At 41.6% G+C, this 19545-nt stretch overlaps 1 protein-coding gene across 6 annotated transcripts in view; it reads left to right on the top strand.

The window, feature by feature from the left end:
* The window catches only part of OSBPL9 (oxysterol binding protein like 9), a 2070592-nt gene that overhangs the window by 1814952 nt on the left and 236095 nt on the right, over positions 1–19545 (top strand). For all 6 annotated transcript variants that reach the window (XM_044086075.1, XM_044086074.1, XM_044086077.1 and 3 more), the window contains 2 exons: positions 3737–3847; positions 4612–4675. In XM_044086075.1, coding sequence (XP_043942010.1) covers positions 3737–3847; positions 4612–4675 — 175 coding nt within the window. The remainder of the gene's footprint in view (positions 1–3736; positions 3848–4611; positions 4676–19545) is intronic.

Raw genomic sequence — 19545 nt, 5'->3', positions numbered from 1 at the left:
TTAACTCTGACATTAAACCTTTATATGTAAGTTGATCTGAAACCCAAACATTTGTCTAGCTTCATCTCATTGTATTACCTTATCTCCTTTTATTATCTGCAAAGGGTTGGGAGGGTGGCCTAATGGTTAAGGTTTTTGCCTTGCAAGCACAAGGTGCAGGGTTTGAGTCTCACAAGGGATAATTGGCTAGGCTTAAAATGGCTCGCAAGGGCAGTTAGCTTAGTACTTATGAACCTGCTCCCAAATTCTTGGTTCATTCTTTTTTAAATGCTCATTACACTTTCTTGTTTACTTTCATTACTATGTATAGCATTTTCTAGGGTTGAGCTTTCCAGTGTTTTTTGTTATCACACTTTTGGAAACTATACCAGTTTCCATCTAGGGCTAAGTGACCGTTGCTTGCAACACCAAGAGAAACTAATGTCCAGAGTATGTGATCTGTAAATCCTTATTAGACCATAAGCAAAAACATATTTCTCCATCCACTGCAACATTTCCTTCATTGTATATAGAGTAGATTATGTGTTCCGTCAAAGATAGTCTGAGCCATGTAAATTGGAGTAGAGATGCAGTGAAATCCTTGGGGGTAGAATGGCTTTCTTGAGTGTATTTTTTTAAACAAACATTCTATTAGAATGCAGAAAACACAGAATCCCTCAGCACTGAATAAAGTAACCAACGAAGAACTCCAGGTAACAGAAAAGCAAAAAGACACATTGGTCACACACAGTAGGCAACTTTAATACAAAAATGGTAAGCGCTTTCACGGAATCCTTCCACTTCATCAGACTAACAGTGAATGCAAAGAACATCACATTGAAAAAGGTTCACTATATCAAATTAACCAATCAACAGTTACGCTAGTAATTAGAGCCCTATCAACACTAAAAAAGCCATAGCTGCAATACCTAATAGAAAATAGAAAATAACTACATTCATATCAAGTGGGTGGACATATATAGCATTTAAATACTTTGCATGCAAGGTGCTTATAAATAAAAACAATGGCATTAATATAGAAATTTATATAGAAATATTAATATAAAATCAATTAATTAAATCACAGTACAACCATTTATAAAATAAATTCAATGCTTAAGAGCCCTAGCTCTAAGAAAGGGTTTAGGGGATACTTTATTATTAAGGCCTGGTGGCCTATCAGCTTGAAATTTCAGTATCCATTCCTGTTCTGAGGCTTCAGTATTATTGTTCAGATTACCCCTCCCCCCTTATTAACAAGGACTACCTCAAGCAATAAAAACTTGAACCTATGAGTAGGGCCCTCCTTCTGTACATGTACAGTTGACGCATTGCTCTCTTTCACATTCTTAATGTCTCGCATGTGCTCTAGGATCCTGTCTTTTAAATGTTGGTTAGTCTTACCTATATAAAAGGCAAACCATTGTACACAATAGCTAAAATAAACCACATTCTTGGTATAACAGTCAGCATAAAAATTAGTTTCTATTGTAAAGCCCTTCTGTGGGTGTATAAATTGTCTCCCAACATGTACAAGGCATGCTGTGCATCTACTACATGTATAGGTGCCAAGTCTGTCCGACTGAATATATTTATGGGTGCTTACAGCTTTATAGCAAAGTTGTCTTTTAAGAGATCTATTATTCTTGAAAGTAAAAGATGGTTGCTCTCCCACTACTCCATTTAATTCCTTCACACTAGAAAGAATATCCCAATTATTCTTAATGTCACACACCACATGTATATTGCTTGCATAGGTCAGCAGCAGTCGTAATACTTCACTATCTGACTCACCCCTCTCCATAGTACCATTAACCCTAGCACTACGAGATCCTATCCCTTCACTGCCTTCCTTGTTATAGTACGGTTTACACCTGCCATCCCTTTGTCTCCAGGCTACATCAATCTGTCTATCTAGCTCATTCTCTCCATATCCTCTTTCCATAAACTTATGTTTAAGGGACAGTAGTGCTCCATGTAGTGTATAATCATCATTATGTAAGCGCATGCAGCAAAATATTTGACCTTTCAAAACATTCAATTTAGTATGCCTTGGGTGTATACTGCCGTTATGGAAGACATTATTTTTCCTAAAAAGTGTAGTCAAGACCAGACTAGGGGCATCTCTAGTAATCTTCACATCAAGAAATTCAATCACTCTATCAGAGTACTTGTAGGTAAAGTTCAGAAACGGAGTGATATTATTAATGTATACCAGAAACTCCTTTAGGCGTTCCTCGGTATCGTGCCATAACAAAAAAATATCATACAAAAATCGTTTATACCATACGATAGATTTAGCAAACGCATTATTAGCCAAAACATAGGTAGTTTCCCAATGCACAAAAGCAAGGTTGGCATAGCTATTGGCACAGGCAGTACCCATAGCTACACCAAACTTCTGTATAAAGTGTTCATCACCAAACATGAAAACATTGTTCTCTAGAATAATTTCTAACAATGCACAAATTAGTCTAACCTTACTTGCTTGAACATTCCTTGCATGTAGTAGCTCTCTAATATTCTCTATGCCCCAGGCATTGGGAATCACTGTAAATAGAGACTCTACGTCTAAAGTTACCAACCAACCTCTCTGTACACTTAGTACATTATAGCATAAGATATTTTTTTTCTGAGTTGTCTTTGAATTGGAAGTAATAAACCTATATATTTTCATTAGGCACATGCCATAGTTTCATTTTTTCCACGGAAGATGGTAGCTCATTTCACTGTTCTGTTGATTATTATGTGGGATTATTTCTTAGAATAAACTGTAAACCATTTTGGAGATACAATGCTTTTAAATACAAAGAAAATAATACAGCCAGTATTTGGAGGACAGAGCTGTGGAATACAGATATTCATATGCAAGTCTGACTTGTTTGAAGATGTACATTAATCTTCATCTCTTTTTCTCTCTAGCGAGACTATTCTTCTGTTATGTCATGCTGAACAATTACATAGTCATTTGCTGATTGAAATTTATATCTCATTCATGTAGTCATCCTGCATGTCTGCTTTTTGAATTGAATGGTTCATATACTTTATGAAGACTAAGTGGGGCTGTAGTGAAAGAAGACTTTACAATGATTCTCATTCCACACTAGTCCTTTTTACCTAATGTGATCTAATATTCACTCTACAGAGTACAAGAATTATCATATTTAATTTTTTTTGTGCATCTGTCCTCTGACCATCAACCTTATTGACTCATTCATTCTTCCAGGATGAGAGCTGCATGGCACATTTATTGCCTGTGAGTGATGCTCAGTTGTACCAGGAGTAGTGATGCTGTCATGCTTGCAGAATCTGTTCTTTTATCTTTGGAGCTCTGACTCCCTAGGTGGTTGGCATCATGCCATTACAGTGTACATGTCATAAGCAGATGGATGTGCTCTCCTTTTAGGCAAGTATCCCCATGTCATCCCTGGTTTCCAGCAGGGATGGTTACAAAGAAATTGTGCCCATGGACACATACCCCCATCACCACCTCAAAGTGATGATAGCAGATTTAAGCCTCAAGTGTCCCTACCCCCATGAACACCAGCATGTGTAATCCAGTATTTGAACTCCATTTGTCTGGTTCATAGTCACCGCTTTATCCCTTTACACCAGTGGAGCTGGCCTTAGTTTGTCTCCTAATGTTGATGTGTACTGTCATCGGAAACTTAACAAATTATTTGATAGCCAAGTAATCTTTTAAAATCCACATTGTAAACATTGCATTCTAAAAGCTGATCAGTATTTTTTCTTGTAGTTTCAGCCTTCTATGCAGAATGTTATTGCAAGAGAATTCAGTTTAATGCTCACATATGGACAAAGTCAAAGTTCCTAGGGATGTCTATTGGAGTCCATAATATAGGACAAGGTAAGATGCATTTTTTTTCTTTCTGTACAGGTATTAGCATGACTGTAGAGGCAATATTTTTTGTATCAGTACCACAAAAAATATTATAATTTTTGTACACTTTTATACAGACATTTTTCCCCTGATCACAGTTGTCCTTGTCTGAATTGTTGCCTCTTTTTTTGCAGGAAAGGTGGTATGTGTTTTTAAAATATTACACCACCAAAGTTTGGAATGTGGATGACATCTGTTTTTATTTGCTCCAAAAACACACATTTCTTCCTTTCATATGTGGTAGTTGGGCTGGACATGATACCGCACTGAGCTTGGTCTCCTACTTTTCCACTTTTATTTGCTTCTCAGTCATGAGTGTTTTAGCTGATGGTTGTGTTCCAGATTTATAAGCTATTCTGTCCTCATGAATTAATGTTGTATTACTATGTATCTGCAGTACTAGTTGGCTGCTGCTTAGTGGCAGTATAGATATTTCACCTCCTCAGTGTAAGGTACACAAGCTTCCAAATGGGCACCTGATTTCTTCTACCCTCTTTTCTGTGGTAATGTAAATTTGTTCTTGCACTTTGGTTGTGTAACAAGAGGTGAGATATTATCAGTATCTCATCTCCTGTGGCAGCAATCCAGTACAGAATGTAGACGTTAAGGTATGTAAAAGCATGTAATTTTTTTTGCTTCATTTTTGGTTAATATCTTATGTACAACTGAATTTTATTGTTTGACTTCACACATGACATTGGAGTAATTATTTTTTTTTTTATGTTTTGCAGGATGTGTGTCATGCCTGGATTATGATGAGCACTATATTCTCACTTTTCCTAATGGTTATGGCAGGTAAATAAAAGACGGTTGTGATATATTTATAGTAATTGAGTGTAATTAATTTTTGTAACTGGAAACCATTTCTGTTTCTTATTAGAACCTATTTTAACATTATTCCACCCTGCTTGATGGTAGTAGTGTCTCTGTTTAATTTTGTTTGGGAAGTATTGGTGCTGGTTGGACATGAGCTGTTGTACTGCTGGCACGTAAAGGTTAACTTTACTCCCTTTGAATGCTTCATTATCCACTTTGGTTGTTTGCTGAGGTGTCTCCAGTGTGCTATGGATCTACTCTCTGGGTGTTATTGTGGTGCATTTTCAGATCATTCAAAAAGGAATGCCATAGACAGGGACCATGAGTAAAGTCAGAAATGTTGCCTTTTTAGCTAACTTGCAAAGCAAAAACTTCTGAGCAGGGTTTATACTAGATTGACCAACAACCAAGTCAAGCTCCACTTGAGTAACCCACACGCGAGACCTCAACCTCATTTGTGGCATCTGTAGGACTTGTTGGCAGGACAGATTTGTGTCCCAGAGACTCCCCCTTTTGTGGAATAGACTCCCTCTCTACGTAAAGCAGAGTACCTCATTAAACCTTTTTAAGCGCAACCTGGATAACTAGATGGGGAACAGAAATTACACCCCTGGGATTCCACCTATGACCCTGCTGGACAGTGGCATAGGGTGCTGACTTGTTGGAACATAGGTAAAATTCATGGCTAGACTTGGAAGGGCCTCAGGGCCAATAGCTTAGTAATGTCCTTTGATCTTATGAACATCTGACACACTGGGTATTGTCTCACATTTTCTGTTCACTACACTTCATCTTAGCCAACAGGCTGAGACATGACTGTTAATGATCATTATTTGGTATAGTTTGACCACTTAGAAAGGGGTGCAGTAGTAAGACAGTGTAAATGAAATTAGAAAATGCTTTATTACTAACAGTTAATGAGAACAACATTTAAATGTAAACTTCTCAGCATCACAGTATTTGCATCCTGGGCACAGTCTTTTATTTTGTGGCTATGAGCTATAATACTAAAAATACTGTATAAACTGCCTTTATATATGTTTATTTAGTAATATGGTACCATACATCTTGTAATATGTTTTTTATACATGTTAATATGGTTTACCTCAGCCAAACAGAATATTTACTAGCTTTTAATATGTGCATTTTACGTATGGAAACATATTATTTTTAAATATATAAATTGAATTTGAATTGTTTTTTTTTATTTTTATTAATGTACTGGGTACAAACTTGTGTTTTTTATGGGAAATATCCCTTTAAGGGAAGAATGATGAGTTACCTTTGTCTTTAATTGGTTATTAGATTCCTTATATATGTGTATACATACATACATACATACAACAGCAGTACTTTGTTTCATTCTACTTCCCTCTGGAACACCCTTCTTCTAATTATGTTGCCAAATGTTTGCCTCCCCTGGGTAAAACCACATTGATCCATGTCTATCAATTTCGAGGAAACATTTGCCATTCTTTTAACTTGTATAGACATAAACACTTTGTAATCATGGTTTAAAATTGAAATGGCTCTGTTATGAAGCTGGGTCTGATGAGTCTTTACAGTCTTTAGGTATTACAGCCACCCCAGCTTTCTTCGAAGATGTTTGTGCTTCGCCTCATTTTAAAATACTGTTAAAACCTTCCAGATCTTTCTCACTTTTTCCTCCTCCTAACTTCCAAACTTCTACAGGAATACCATCTGTTCCTGGACACTTTCCTGCAGATTGATTATACATCACCATTTTTATCTCATCTCCTCCTATCTTAGCTGTTAATTTTTGAGATCATCTACCTCTAACCTTGGCATACTCATTTCTTCCATAAAAGCATCCATTTATGTTATTTCTTGATTTTCATATTTCTCTGCTTTATACACATTTTCATAAAATTAGCAAAGTATCTCTTGTACCTCTGCAGTATCTCTGGACATTTATTTATTTTATTTTATTTTACATTTGTTGACTGGGATAGTCCAACTGGATACATGTCCATTTTCAGCAGAGGCCCGGCGAGAAAAGCTCCAAAGGTATACATATGCAATCATTACAATGTCATGTCGAACAGGAGTAATCATAACATAATACAAATATAAGACATTTTGCATTCTAGTTAAATTTATGGAAATATACTACTTATTCTAGTACATTTAAATTTGTACAGTCTAACAATCTTCTAAACTGGCTTAACAAAGATATTTGAGTAGCACTTACAGACATAGGATAGATACACCAGTATGCATAAAGATTTAGTCAGGCTTGGAGCAGGGACATATCCATTGAGACTTGAAATACCCCTTGAGAGCTATTTTGAATTGAGATAGGGTGGTATCCAGGGTAATGTTAGCAGGAAGGGAATTCCAAATTTTGCCAGCAGAGTTGGTGAACAGGGAGTCACCAGCTGAGTTGTTGGATTTGATGGTTTGCAGTAATAGTCTGTTAGATGACTGGAGTGATCTGGAGTTGGAGTGGGGGTAGATGATGTTTTTCAGGACAGGTGTATTATCTGGTTGGTTAAGTGCTTTGTGAGCAACAGTGAGTTGATTATACTGAGTCTGCCAGGGTAGCTCTAGCCATCCGAGATAATTGAGATTTTTACAATGATTGCTTCTATAGGGTAGACCAGTTGCAAATCTAGCTATGTTATTATAGCAGCTTGAGAGTTTAGCAAGATCAGATTTATTTAGGTTGGCCAGTAAAGGGGAAGCATAGTGGTGTGGAGAGAGTAGATGGGAGTGGGCAATGGAGGTCCTAGCATATATGGTAAGGAATGGCTTTATCCTATAAAGTGAGCCCAGTTTTCTGTTAATGGTTTTGATTGTTTTGTTGATGTGCACATCAAACTTAAGATTGATGTCCTCTGCAAAATGGCATCTGCAGTCATAATGTCCTGGTTGTCCTGTCATCAGGGTCGTCTTGATTCGGGTCTGGCGGCAAAGTGGCCTTCACAGCACACTTCACCCGGCGTCATAGCTGCAGTTCTTAGGCAGGTATAGGCCCAGCCCGGCGCCATTTTCCTTAGTCTTTCTTGCTGCGTGGGCTCAAGCAGAACTCAGGATCTCCACTCCACCAGAGACATGGCCTCTCACCCTCCTCCAGAAGAGAAGAGAAGCAGAGCCTGAGCCAGTGTCCTCAGATGAGATTTCTTCATGATGAGACAGAGACAAACAGACCATGCAGAGGCTCCTTTTGACCTTTCTTTACCACATAGGCTACCTTATACTTTTCCAGTTTCCTTAGATTTAGATGATGCATTTAGATGCACTGCTCCTGCTCCTTATCCTTAAGCCCTCAGCCTGCTATGGAGTCTGGGTTCTACCAGGTCCCCGGACATCACTACAGGGTTATATGACACTCCCAGATTCTTACTATAGACTATCTCACAGGGCATCAAGGCAAACCAGTTCCCTTCCCTAAAATTCTGAACCCTTCCTGAGGGGAAGGGGGGTATAGAGATGGGGTAAAAAGTATACACCTCTGCTAGCTCTCTGCTATGGCATTGAACTGTCAGTTTCATATGATCAGTTAGTTTATGCTTTGTCAGTTAAAAACTAACTAGAAACTGTCCTCTGATGATTCTTTAATATGTTCTAGAAATGCAGGCATGGTTTATAAGCGTAACCATAAGCTAAGGTTAAATAAAGGCTATGATGCATCAGAGCTGACTGCTGAGGCTTCGACTGATACACAGTTAAGGAAAGATGTTGAAAGAAAGAAAGAGGGAAGCAAAGAACAGGTCTTGGCACAAATGGATAAAGAAAACTTATAGATGCCTATGGATAAGGGGTCAGTTTATTTGGTTGCTCAGCAGGAGAAGAAGAAAATGGAAGAGAAATCTGTATCTGTAAACAAAGATTTCTTACAGGTTCAGGTTCAGCCTCCAAGGTTTAACTGGAACTGGCCTAAAAATTGGTCCTTTTCCACTCCTCTAAAAAGAGAGAAGCAGGGAAAGGCATTCAAGAGGCAGAAATCAATCCAGAGAAAGTGCCTACAGGCAACTACCACTGCACCTCACAGGGAAGTGGCTTAGCAGCAGCTTCTACCAGGGAACAGCAAATAGCAGCACCCTCCTTCTCACAAGTACAAGTGGATTTCAAAAAAAAAAGACCACTATCACAAGAGCCACAGGTTGACTTTTAACCATAAAGGCTACAGGAACCTGCCACCAAATTCTTTACCAGGAAAAGAGGAATGCCAAACCTGCCACCAAATCAAAAGACAGAAGCTCTAAAACAAATAGCCAAATAGAAAGGGGTGTTTACCTCAGACTATTGAAGGTACAAAGAAAAAGGAAAAAGGGGAGGCCTATTACCGACCTGTCCGCTTTAAACCTATTCATCATTGGGCTAAAATTTCAAAATGCCTTTCCTACAGCAAATGCTGACCCTACCCAAAAAGCTCCATGGCTGGAAGTGACTCACTTCTTCCAAGGACTAGATCTCAATATTGGCTGGCGACCAAGCATCAGAAGATACCTGCAGTTCTAGTCCAATTTCAGATAATTTGCAGGATCAGAGCATTATCAAGCATCAGCTGTAGAGTGTTTTACGCAGCCCTGAGTGCTTCAGAAATGCTACTATCGCAGGTGGTTAATCAAATGCCTGCCATCTTCAATCCATGCAAGTATACGGACACCAAATACAAGCATACAGACACAGAACAAAAACAACATTTTTACAACTCACAAAGAGTCATTTGTTTACTGCAAGCCCCAGTCATAAGACTGATCATAAAGAAAAGAAGAATATAAAGAAGTCAAGACTGATACCATCCCAAGCAGAATTTACTTAGGTGCAGAATTGGACACAGTAAAAAAAGCAGAAAACACTTTTTGGCAACTGGCAGGAACACAGCAAGGCACAACAAACTAACAGCAAAGGAAAGTACATCAGGCTGGCATCCATCCCCATCATCCTGGTCCAAATGCCAGATGCTATGAGAGAAAGCATGAGTGGTACCTGAAGAATTTATGGTCTCAACACAGGCACAGCTTAGAAACCCGAAAATGAACAGGTATCCTATGGAAATGAAGGAAGACCTCTATATGGTGGGTCCAGGCATGCCAGTCAAACCAGTTTTGCCTTTCACAGCATTCAGCCAAGCCAAAAGCCAAAGGCAGACGCCTCAGACCTCGGTTGGGGGGCCCATGCTATACAGGACAAGAGCATTTAGTGCATGGACTCCAGCTGCACCTGCACATAAAAAAAAAGCAGAAAAAAAACTAGCAATCCTAGCAATCAGACCATTCCTCCAAGAAGGGCAGACAACAAACACACAACACCAGGACACACAAGTAGTACATCAACAAACAGAACAGGAGGCGCTCATTCCATACCTCTATGATGCGGTTGCACTGGGATATATGGAATCTCTGAGACACACAACATTGTTACAAGCAATTTTTGTTTTGGGAAAAAAAAACATCACTCACACTCACCCACACACTTTGCAGGTTGCTGGACTCTCTCTTGGAGGAAAAAGGCCTGACAGCATATATTGCCCACCTCTTCCTTTTGATTTCAAGGGGTGTGCTTGAATCAAAGAGAGCGATCCAGGAGGATTCACCAGTAGCTCAGACTGGCCCAGAGATAATTTGTTAACCCATTACTGAGAAAGCACCGAGGGGGGAAAGAAAATATGGACCTGATCTGATCCTTTGTTAACTCCAGAGCGGCTACAAACCCCTGCATCCAAAACTGAAAACTCTGCTGCTGAGCTGCCTGGAACATACATAAAAACAACTAACCCAGATTTATCCCAAAGGGTAGACCATTATATATCCTTGAGGCCAGACTTCAACAGAAGAAAAACTATGGGAAAATGGAAAAAAGGTTTCTCATTTGTGTACTGAAAGGGGAAAAGATGTTGAATCTCCCCCCGGGGCTGCCTGATGACAGGACAACCCATTTGTTATGACTGCAGATGCATTCCTGTTCGGACATCTACATTTATGGTAGGTACAAAACTGTACTTTTTCTATAATAACTCCTAGTAGTTTTGTATGGGCATCTGGAGAGATAATGGTACCATTATTAGCCTTAATGGAGAGAGGTAACGCTGTGGATCTTTGAGTGGGGGTGAAAAGTAGGAGCTTTATTTTATTAGGGTTGAGAATCAGACAGTGAGTGGCAAGCCAGTTCTCTACTAGGTTGAAAGTACTCTGAGTTATTGATAGCAGTTCTGTTTGCGAGGTGGCAGTGCAGATCAATGTTGAGTCATCTACATATTGAGTTCAGATGGCTTCAGGAATTACAATGTGGGGTCATTGATAAAAATGGAAAACAGAAGTCGTCCCAAGATAGACCCCTGTGGGACACCTGAAGTGTTGGGTAGGATTTCTCCATAAGATGGATTGTTGCCTGTTGTGCAGGTAGGATTCAAACCATCAGAGAGGGTGATTACCTAGGGACATTGTTGCCAGGGCGTTGATGAGAAGATGGTGGTTAACCATGTCAAAAGCCTTTGACAGGTCCAAGAAAAGGGCTGAAATTAGCTTGTTGTTGTTCCTGTTATCGTTTATTGCATTAGAGAAGGTAAGGAGAGTTGTGGTGGTACTATGATATGGTCTGAAACCATGCTGGGAGTTAGCCAGTAGGTTGTTTTGGGTTAGAAAGTTCAGGAGTTGTTTTTGGACGCATTTTTCCATTATTTTTGCCAGGGGTGATAAGATGGCTGTGGGTCTATAATTGGATAACTCAGTAGAGTTACCATCCTTATGGAGGGGTACGACACGAGATATTTTCCAGATAGAGGGGAATGAGGCTTCTTATATGGACAGATTAATTAGAATGGAAACAGGGTTGCGCTATGGTATCAGCAGCTTTTTGTAAATATTCGGCTGGGAGAAGGTCTGCGGCTAGGGTAGTAGGTTTTAATTTTTTGAGTAGTGAATTGCATCTTTTTGTTTATAGGCTTCCTAAGTTTGGCAACAACCCTTTTGGTTTTCTGGTGCCTAATATATTTATTGTTTTTGAGTTTTTTATTAAACCCAAAAGTCTGGCAGAATGTGACATGGGCTCAAAAAGAGATGATGAGGAGCAACAACGTACAATATCAGCCTGAAGCATGTAAGTTACAAGACAGTGACATATACTCCAAGAACTGTCATGTATAATATATGGGAGTAATATTTTTTTATCAGAATGTCTGCTTTATATTAATTTGGATTGTAAATGGTCTTACAAGTATAGAAACAAAACAGCATTGAATTATACTAGGAAGCTTAGTGTGCAAATTGTAATCATACAGGAGAAGTATTTGAATAGTAATGAGCATGTGAGTTTGACAAAGAAAGGAATATTGGTGAACATTCAGCAGAGTATAGGGGACAGAGGAAAATATTGAATGCAAGCAGGGCTGCAGTTGTGGTAGAAGACGAGGAAATGATATAATAATGGTAGGCTTGTGACTTTAAGGGGTTATATCTGCAGGGGACTAATATCCTGGCATGTATTCATGTTTCACAAAAACTACTGCTGTAGTGGAACTTAAAAGAATTTTATGATAAATAACAAGCTTTCACAAGGGAATTGTATTTTACTGGTGGATATTGGAACCAGGTTTATAATAGAGGGTATGTATCGGGGAGACCTTGAAGAGAGAATGGAATGCAAGGGTATATTTCTGAAGAAATGTATGAGAATATTTGATATGAAATATGTGAATTCTGAAACAGAAACTCAGACTGTGTATGTGTGATCAGAGGTACACAGTATCAGTCAAAGTAAACTTTATTGTCATTCAGAAATCACACAAGTACAAAAACTGAATGAAATTCCTATCTCCAGACTCAATGTGCAGTCAACATATAGACTGTTTTCACAGACATTTACACATGTAACACCTGGCTGTTGCATCACAGACATGCAGGTAGACAGACTAATATTGCACATAATTAGAAACACATTTTAACACTTTTTGAACTAAACACTTACTTGCATGAGACTTTAGTATTGCACAGGTACTTGGTTAAGACATTGCATTGATCCTTGCACAGAAATTGAGTATTGCACTGTGAACATTAGAGTATTGCACTATGGTTAGTTTATGAATTTGCATGTATTGCACTGAAAGAAGAGACATGTTACTGCATTGCTACTGTCCTAGTAATCAGTAATCAGTGCTGGATTAGATAAAATTGTATTTCATTTGACCATTTGTATTTATTTATTTGTTTTTATAAGACCTCCAGAATACCTGTAAAAGATGAAAATGGACTTTAAATGCATGGTTGGAATGATGGAGAAAGATGTAATGTTATGTTGCTCCAACTCACTTTAGTTCTTGCTGCTTGGGTTCGGAGCCGATCCTTGGCTCTGACTCAGACAATTTACTAAAGTTTGAGAGCTTTTACTGTCTCGAGGGTACCCCTTATCCCAACATGCCTAGCGGCAGCTGCCCACATCTTGTTTGCCGCTTGCAGCGTCAAGATTGCTCCATACTGGCTCAGGCTAAGTACTTTGTGTTTTATAGTTACTTGCAACTTTTTTGGTATTTAACTGATTATATTGACTCGTTAGAGCGTGTATCTTTCTTCATTAGTCTAATGACCCCTTTTCTCTGCTCTTTGTGGTGTTTTTGGTGGTCGTTTTCTCTTTCAGGCCTCCTTTCCCCTTAGAGCCCGTTTAAGTTAGAGGGTTCTTCCCTTTCTTCACCCTTTCTCTGGGATTACCATTTTAGTTAGAGGCTCTCCCATTGGGGGAGTTGCCGTTTAAGTTAGAGGCTCTCCCCCTTTCCTTCCTTCCTTTTTAAAAATAAAAAAAAAGTTTTAAAAGTTTTTTTTTCCTTTGTGGTTATCAGCCTGTTTATTTCTGCTTGGTGTAGGCTGAGAGTGATAGTTTTTTCTCTGTGGAAACATTTTTTCCTGACTACTCCTAGTTATGTCTAAAGAGTCTAAACCCTCTGCGTTTAAAAAAGGCGACTCGTGTTTCCAGAAAATGTCCCTTACGGACAGGCACACAAGTTGCGTTTGTTTAGGGGTTGTTCACCTGCAGGACTCTTGCTCCATCTGTCATGCTTTCATTTTCAGAGTCCTGCAGGAAAGAAAAAATAAGCTTATCTTACGTGGCCTCCTGAAGAACTCTCAGGGTCCTCAACCAGCCAAAGTGTCTGAGAAACACTCCAAGCCATCAGTTCCAACCTCGGAACAGACAAAACTTACTGAGAAGCCTTTGGCTCTGACAAAGCTAAGTCTCCGGTGGCTCCATCTGTGTCCTCTGAGCCGGTCCGGATCCATAAGAGATCAAGGTCTCCCTCTTTGGAGCCGGTCCACTCTGCTCCACAATCTCCACTGCTGCAACCTGGAGCAGGCAGTCACCGGTCCTCTTCACACTCCTCTCGGTCCTCCAGACTTTCGGATCATGACGTGGAGAGAGTGGTCAACAGGCTCCTCAAGTCACAGGCACTTGCTAAATTACTCTCGAGTCCAGCCCATAAGGATTTGACTCCATCGGCCCTCCCAGCTTCTCCATCCATTCTTCCTCCGACTCTCTTGAGCTCAGAGCTGGAGTGCATGGAAGTTGTGGTGGTGGAACTGTTGGCTCTGGTTTCTTCTCCCTTATCGGTTTGGACAACCGCTCCGATCTCCTCGATGTTTCAGTCCGTAGAGGGGTCTGGGTGCCAAAGCTCTCTTGACAGCTCTGGTGGGGGGAAGTGGCATCGGACCCTTGTCCGACCCTGCTCTCCCTCTCGGAGCTTTGGCGCAGGTGAGCTCCGCTCCTTCGACTTGGGACAGTGGTGCTTTCGAGGTGATGAAGAGCGTGCTGTCTCCTGAGACTGCTCCACCCTCAGCTCCATTGGCTCCTTCCCCCTCGGTGCCTGTGCTGGCCTTTGTCCCTCCTCCTGCCAAGCATAGGGTACCTGTGCCCCAGGATGCCCCACTGGGTGACCCCACTTCTTCCGAAACCTCCCTTGGACATTCAGAGGAGGTCCTTCAGAAGAAGAAATGCAAGAGGAAGCATCTAGACTCCCCTGAGTCTGTCACTTCAGATACGGACTTGGATGAGTTGGAAGGGTCCTCACAGTCCCCCTCTAAGGATGTCTGTTTTTCAGACATCTTAGAAGTCCTCATACAGAGGGGTGGCTGGAAGTCCCTAGCCCCTTCTGAAGACGAGTCCGTATACCTGGACGCATTTGGTTCCCGACCCTCCACCTCTTGAGTGTCTCCGCCTTTCGACCCACTTTTGTCAGTAGTGAATCGAAAGGCATGGAGTGCTCCAGAGACCATGGAAACCCGATCCAAGGAGACCTAACAAATTTATTACGGCTCCTGAAGATAAGTCTTTCCTCTCTAGGGGAGTCCCTGTTGATGCCATGGTGGTGGAAGCAGCCACCAAGAAGGAACTTGCGGAAACTTCATCTGTCCATCCCCTGAACAGAGAGTCTCGTACGATGGACAGGTATGGGAAGCATGTTTTTTTCTTCAGCGACCTTTACTCTCAGATCGCTGAATTACTTGTCACATTTCACACGACTTCAGAGGGATCTCCTGAAGGAGCTAGGAGATACCCTACAAGATCTACAGCTGAGGGAATTATGAACAGGGCAGCTTCCCAGCTTGCGATCTTGACCTCTGTGGTAAACTCCTCCATGAGGCTCATTTCTTATGCAGCAGATGGAGCGAGTAGGGCAGCAGGTACCGGAGTAGCCTTACACAGACATTCTTGGATGCGTCTTTGTCAGTTTGCGGAACCCTTTAAGTCCTCATTTACAAACACCCCCTTTGATGGCTCATCCTTGTTTGGGCCTCAGATAAAAGAGACTCTTGCCAGGTATGAACAGTATGGCAAGACTCTCTCTGCCGTAGGAGTCCATTTTTCCACTCCATCTAGACCCTGTCCCAAGGGTCAGAAGAGTGGGAAATTGTGGTTCTTAAAATCCCTGGGATATTTGCCTGACACACGTGGTGATTTTTCCCCCAGAGGCAGAGGGGGAAACAGTAATGGAAGACACCGCCCTCACGGCAGAGGAGGTCCGCAACAGCAGGGCGACAGATACCTTCTCTGCTAGACCCTTCCAGCACTCCTGAAGGGAGGCCCGGCTGGGGGGCAGTCGAGGGCACCCTATCACTGTACCCAGCAGCCTGGCAATCTGTCATGACGGAAACATGGATACTGTTGATAATATCCAGGGGTTACAAAATTCCTTTTACTCAGTCCCTCTCAAAAGACAAATATTCTATCCCAGATGTTCCACCCAGTCTTCAGGATCATGCAGTCCTAGAGGTTCAAAGATTGCTAGAAAAAAGAGCCATCCAGGAAGTTCCAGCAGACCAAATCAGATCTGGAAATTACTCAAGGTTCTTTTTAGTTCCAAAGAAGACAAGGGGACTGGAGACCAATCTTGAATCTCAGCAAGCTAAACCAATCGGTAAAAAAGACAAAGTTCCGAATGGTGACACTGCAGTCCATTCTTCCCTTCTTGGGTCAGGACAATTGGATGTGCTCCACAGATCTCCAGGATGCGTACTACCATATAAAAAATGGACAGACAATCCAGGAGATTCCTACGCTTCTGGCTGGGAGCCAATCATTATCAGTTCAGGGCCCTGCCCTTTGGTCTCACCACAGCCCCCAGGGTGTGTACCAAGTGTATGGCAGTAGTCACGGCTCACCTGAGGCATCTAGGATTCCAGATGTTTCCATATCTAGATGACTGGCTTCTCACTGCTACAACCGAGCATCAACTAATCAAGGCATGGGACTACACAGTCCAAACTTGTTCCCAGTTAGGCATCACAGTAAACTACAGAAAGTCTGCCTTGTCACCTTGTCAGCTTATTACCTTTATAGGGGACAGACTTAGATACAGGAAGCATGATAGTAAAACTGCCTCTAGACAGGGTGTCAACCATTCATCAACAAGTTTCCTTTCTCATAAACAAGATGAGATTTCAGGCAAGACAAGTCTTGCAAGTACTGGGCTCAATGGCTGCAGCTACTACACTAGAGTTTACAGTGGCTTCTATTCACTCAATGGTCTTTCCAGGAATTGCCAATGTCACACATGATCTTGATCATGGAATCTTGCAAAAAGGACCTACTATGGTGGCTGGTCTCCCCCCAGGTGACTCTGGGCATACCCTTTCTAGACCCGCGTCCGGTACCCACAGTTACCATGGACGCTTCCCAGATTGGGGGGGGGGGCATTATCTGGGACAGATTGTCCAAGGGACGTGGCAACCTCACAAGTACCATCTGCACATCAGTGTTCTAGAGATGAGAGCGGTGCTTCTGGCGTTGCAAGCACTTCAGGACTCTCTACCTACATGGACTATTGCAATCCAGACAGACAATATGTCAGTGGTGTGGTACATAAACAAGCAGGGCGGAACCAGATCTTACCCCTTTGTGTTGGGAAGCTCTTCGAGTATGGCAATGGATGATGTCTTCCCAATGTTTTCTGATTGCAACGCACATTCCTGGAAAATCCAGTGTGATAGCGGACAGGCTCAGTAGGGCTATCCTCATGCCTCACGAGTGGTCCCTGAAGAAAGAAGTTGCGGACTTGATTTTAGGTTCATAGGTAGGTACTAGGCTATCTGCCCAAAGGCATTTATAAGCCTAGCCAGAAGATGTTGGCTTTCGCTGCCCCCTTAGATTAGTTCCCTGTGCCTCTGTCCAGCAGAGCCACTGAAGTGATCCCCGGGGAAAACTTCCTGTTTCCTATCCACTCGTCAAGTTTTCTCTTGGAGTGTTAGTGAGGAGCTCTGCCTAATGTAGATTGGAGTCTTGTTCCAGAGCGTGAGAGGTCTGTGGGACAGGAATCTATCGCTCCAGCACATCCTATTTATTGTTGTGGTGAGGTTTAGATCCCTAGAGCGTGTGGCTCGAGGGGATATGGTTTTCTTTAGGTGGAGCGTGTCCATCAATTCTGGGTTGGACATGGCCTTGTGTGTCAGGCAGAGATCACCTCTGAGTTGGCGTTATGCAACTGAGTACAGCTTGAGTTTCTTCAGTCGAGCTGCATAGGGCATCTGTTTGAGGCCATTGATCCTCTTGGTGAGGTACTTCTGTGGTCTTTCCAGCTGTTGCAGGTGTCTTGTAAGGTACATCCCAAATGGGGCGTTGTACTCTGTGATGGGTCTGATGAGTGATGCATAGAGGGGCACAATGACCTCTTTTGATCTGGATGCAAACCCTTTTGTGATTAGGTGGGCCACATAGAAAGATTTTCTAACCACTTTGGCAATATGATTATCAAAGGAGAGATTACTATCTACTTGGGTCCCAAGATCCCTTATTTCGTTTTCCATATTTAGGGGGCTACCACCTATGTAGTAATTTGTGGGTACTTTATTTTTTCCAAAGGGGATGACTTTGCACTTTTTGTCATTTAGCTTGAGGCCATGGTTTTGACACTAGGTATCTGTCTCAGTGAGACCCTTTTGGAGGATGTCTGTGTCGGCCAGAGAGTAAATTAAGGTGGAAAGATTCAAACTCTGCACACTTGACACAGGAAGCCACTAATTAACAACTTGGAGCTTTACTCCCCTGTGCTAACTGCCACAAATGGGGCCAATCATGCTGCGATCGTTTTGCCAATTCCCTAAACAACAAATGCAGCAGATACTTCGCCCTAGTACCCCCTCCGGGACAGTCACCCAAGGATGCACTTGTTCACGATTGGCCTCAGGGACTGCTGTATGCTTTTCCACCCTTCCATCTCATTCCAAAGGTACTTCAGAAAGCAAAATCATTGGGTTGCAAACTCATCCTCATTGCTCCGTACTGGCCTCATCAAATATGGTTTCCGTTTCTTTGCCATCACCTTCAACTGGAGCCCTGGATACTGGACCCATTTCCGGACCTACTGATGCATCAGTCAGGCGGGCTTCAACCATCCCTTCAAACTCTCAAGCTGACTGCTTGGTTACTCCACTTGCAGTCTTAGCCACGCTCCCAAACATTTCCCCTGCTGTACAACACATTCTAGTGTCCTCCCACAAGCCCACTACTAGGAGGACTTATATTAGCAAATGGAAGAGGTTCTCTTACTGGGCCAAAAGACATAATATTGATCATTTTACGGCTCCTGTTCACAAGATTCTTGACTTTCTGGCCGAAACCTTTGAAAAAATGGCAGCTGCAGGTACTATTAGCGTCCAACTGGCTGCCATCTCCAATTTTCATGTAGGAGACTTGGGTTCAAACATTATGTCCCATAAGTTGTGTAGGGCATTCTTAAGAGGTACAATGCTTTTACGGCTCCCGGTAAGAGCCCCCCCCCCGACCTAAACTTGGTTTTAGCTGTAATGATTCCGTCCCCTTTGAACCAGCAGCATCTTGTCCCTTGAAGTTTCTGCCTTGGAAAGCCCTCTTTTTGTTTGCTATAACCTCAGCTAGATGGGTTTCTGAATTACATGCTTTGTATATTCGCATGCCGTATCTCATTTTTTACAAAGATAGAATCTCTCTAAGGACCAATCCTTCTTTCTTGCCTAAGGTTTGTTCTGAATATAACTTAAATCAGTCCATTGAGCTTCCTGTGTTCTTCCCCAATTATGGCAACAAGACAGAGTATAGATTACACCAATAGGATGTTCATAGACAATCAGGTTTTTATTTACACAGGACCAAATACCTCAGAAAATCAGAACAGTTGTTCATGTCCTTTGCTGACAATAAGCAAGGTTATCCAATTTCTAAAGTGGCATTATTAAAATGGCTGTCAGACACGATCACTTATTCATATGGTTTGCATAAAGAGATGCTTACAGGAAGACCCAAAGGACATTCAACCATGGCCTTAGCCACCTCTGTTGCCTTCCAAGCTAAATTACCTTTAGATTCAATCTGTGCAGCAGCAACATGGGCAAATCCTCATACCTTTATCTCTCATTACAAAGTGGATG

Source organism: Protopterus annectens, chromosome 10.part0 (assembly GCF_019279795.1).
Source record: "Protopterus annectens isolate FY-2018-M chromosome 10.part0, PAN1.0, whole genome shotgun sequence".
Taxonomy (NCBI): Eukaryota; Metazoa; Chordata; order Ceratodontiformes; family Protopteridae; genus Protopterus; species Protopterus annectens.
Note: the sequence above shows the minus strand (reverse complement) of the source record. Positions and strands in the feature narration are given on the sequence as shown.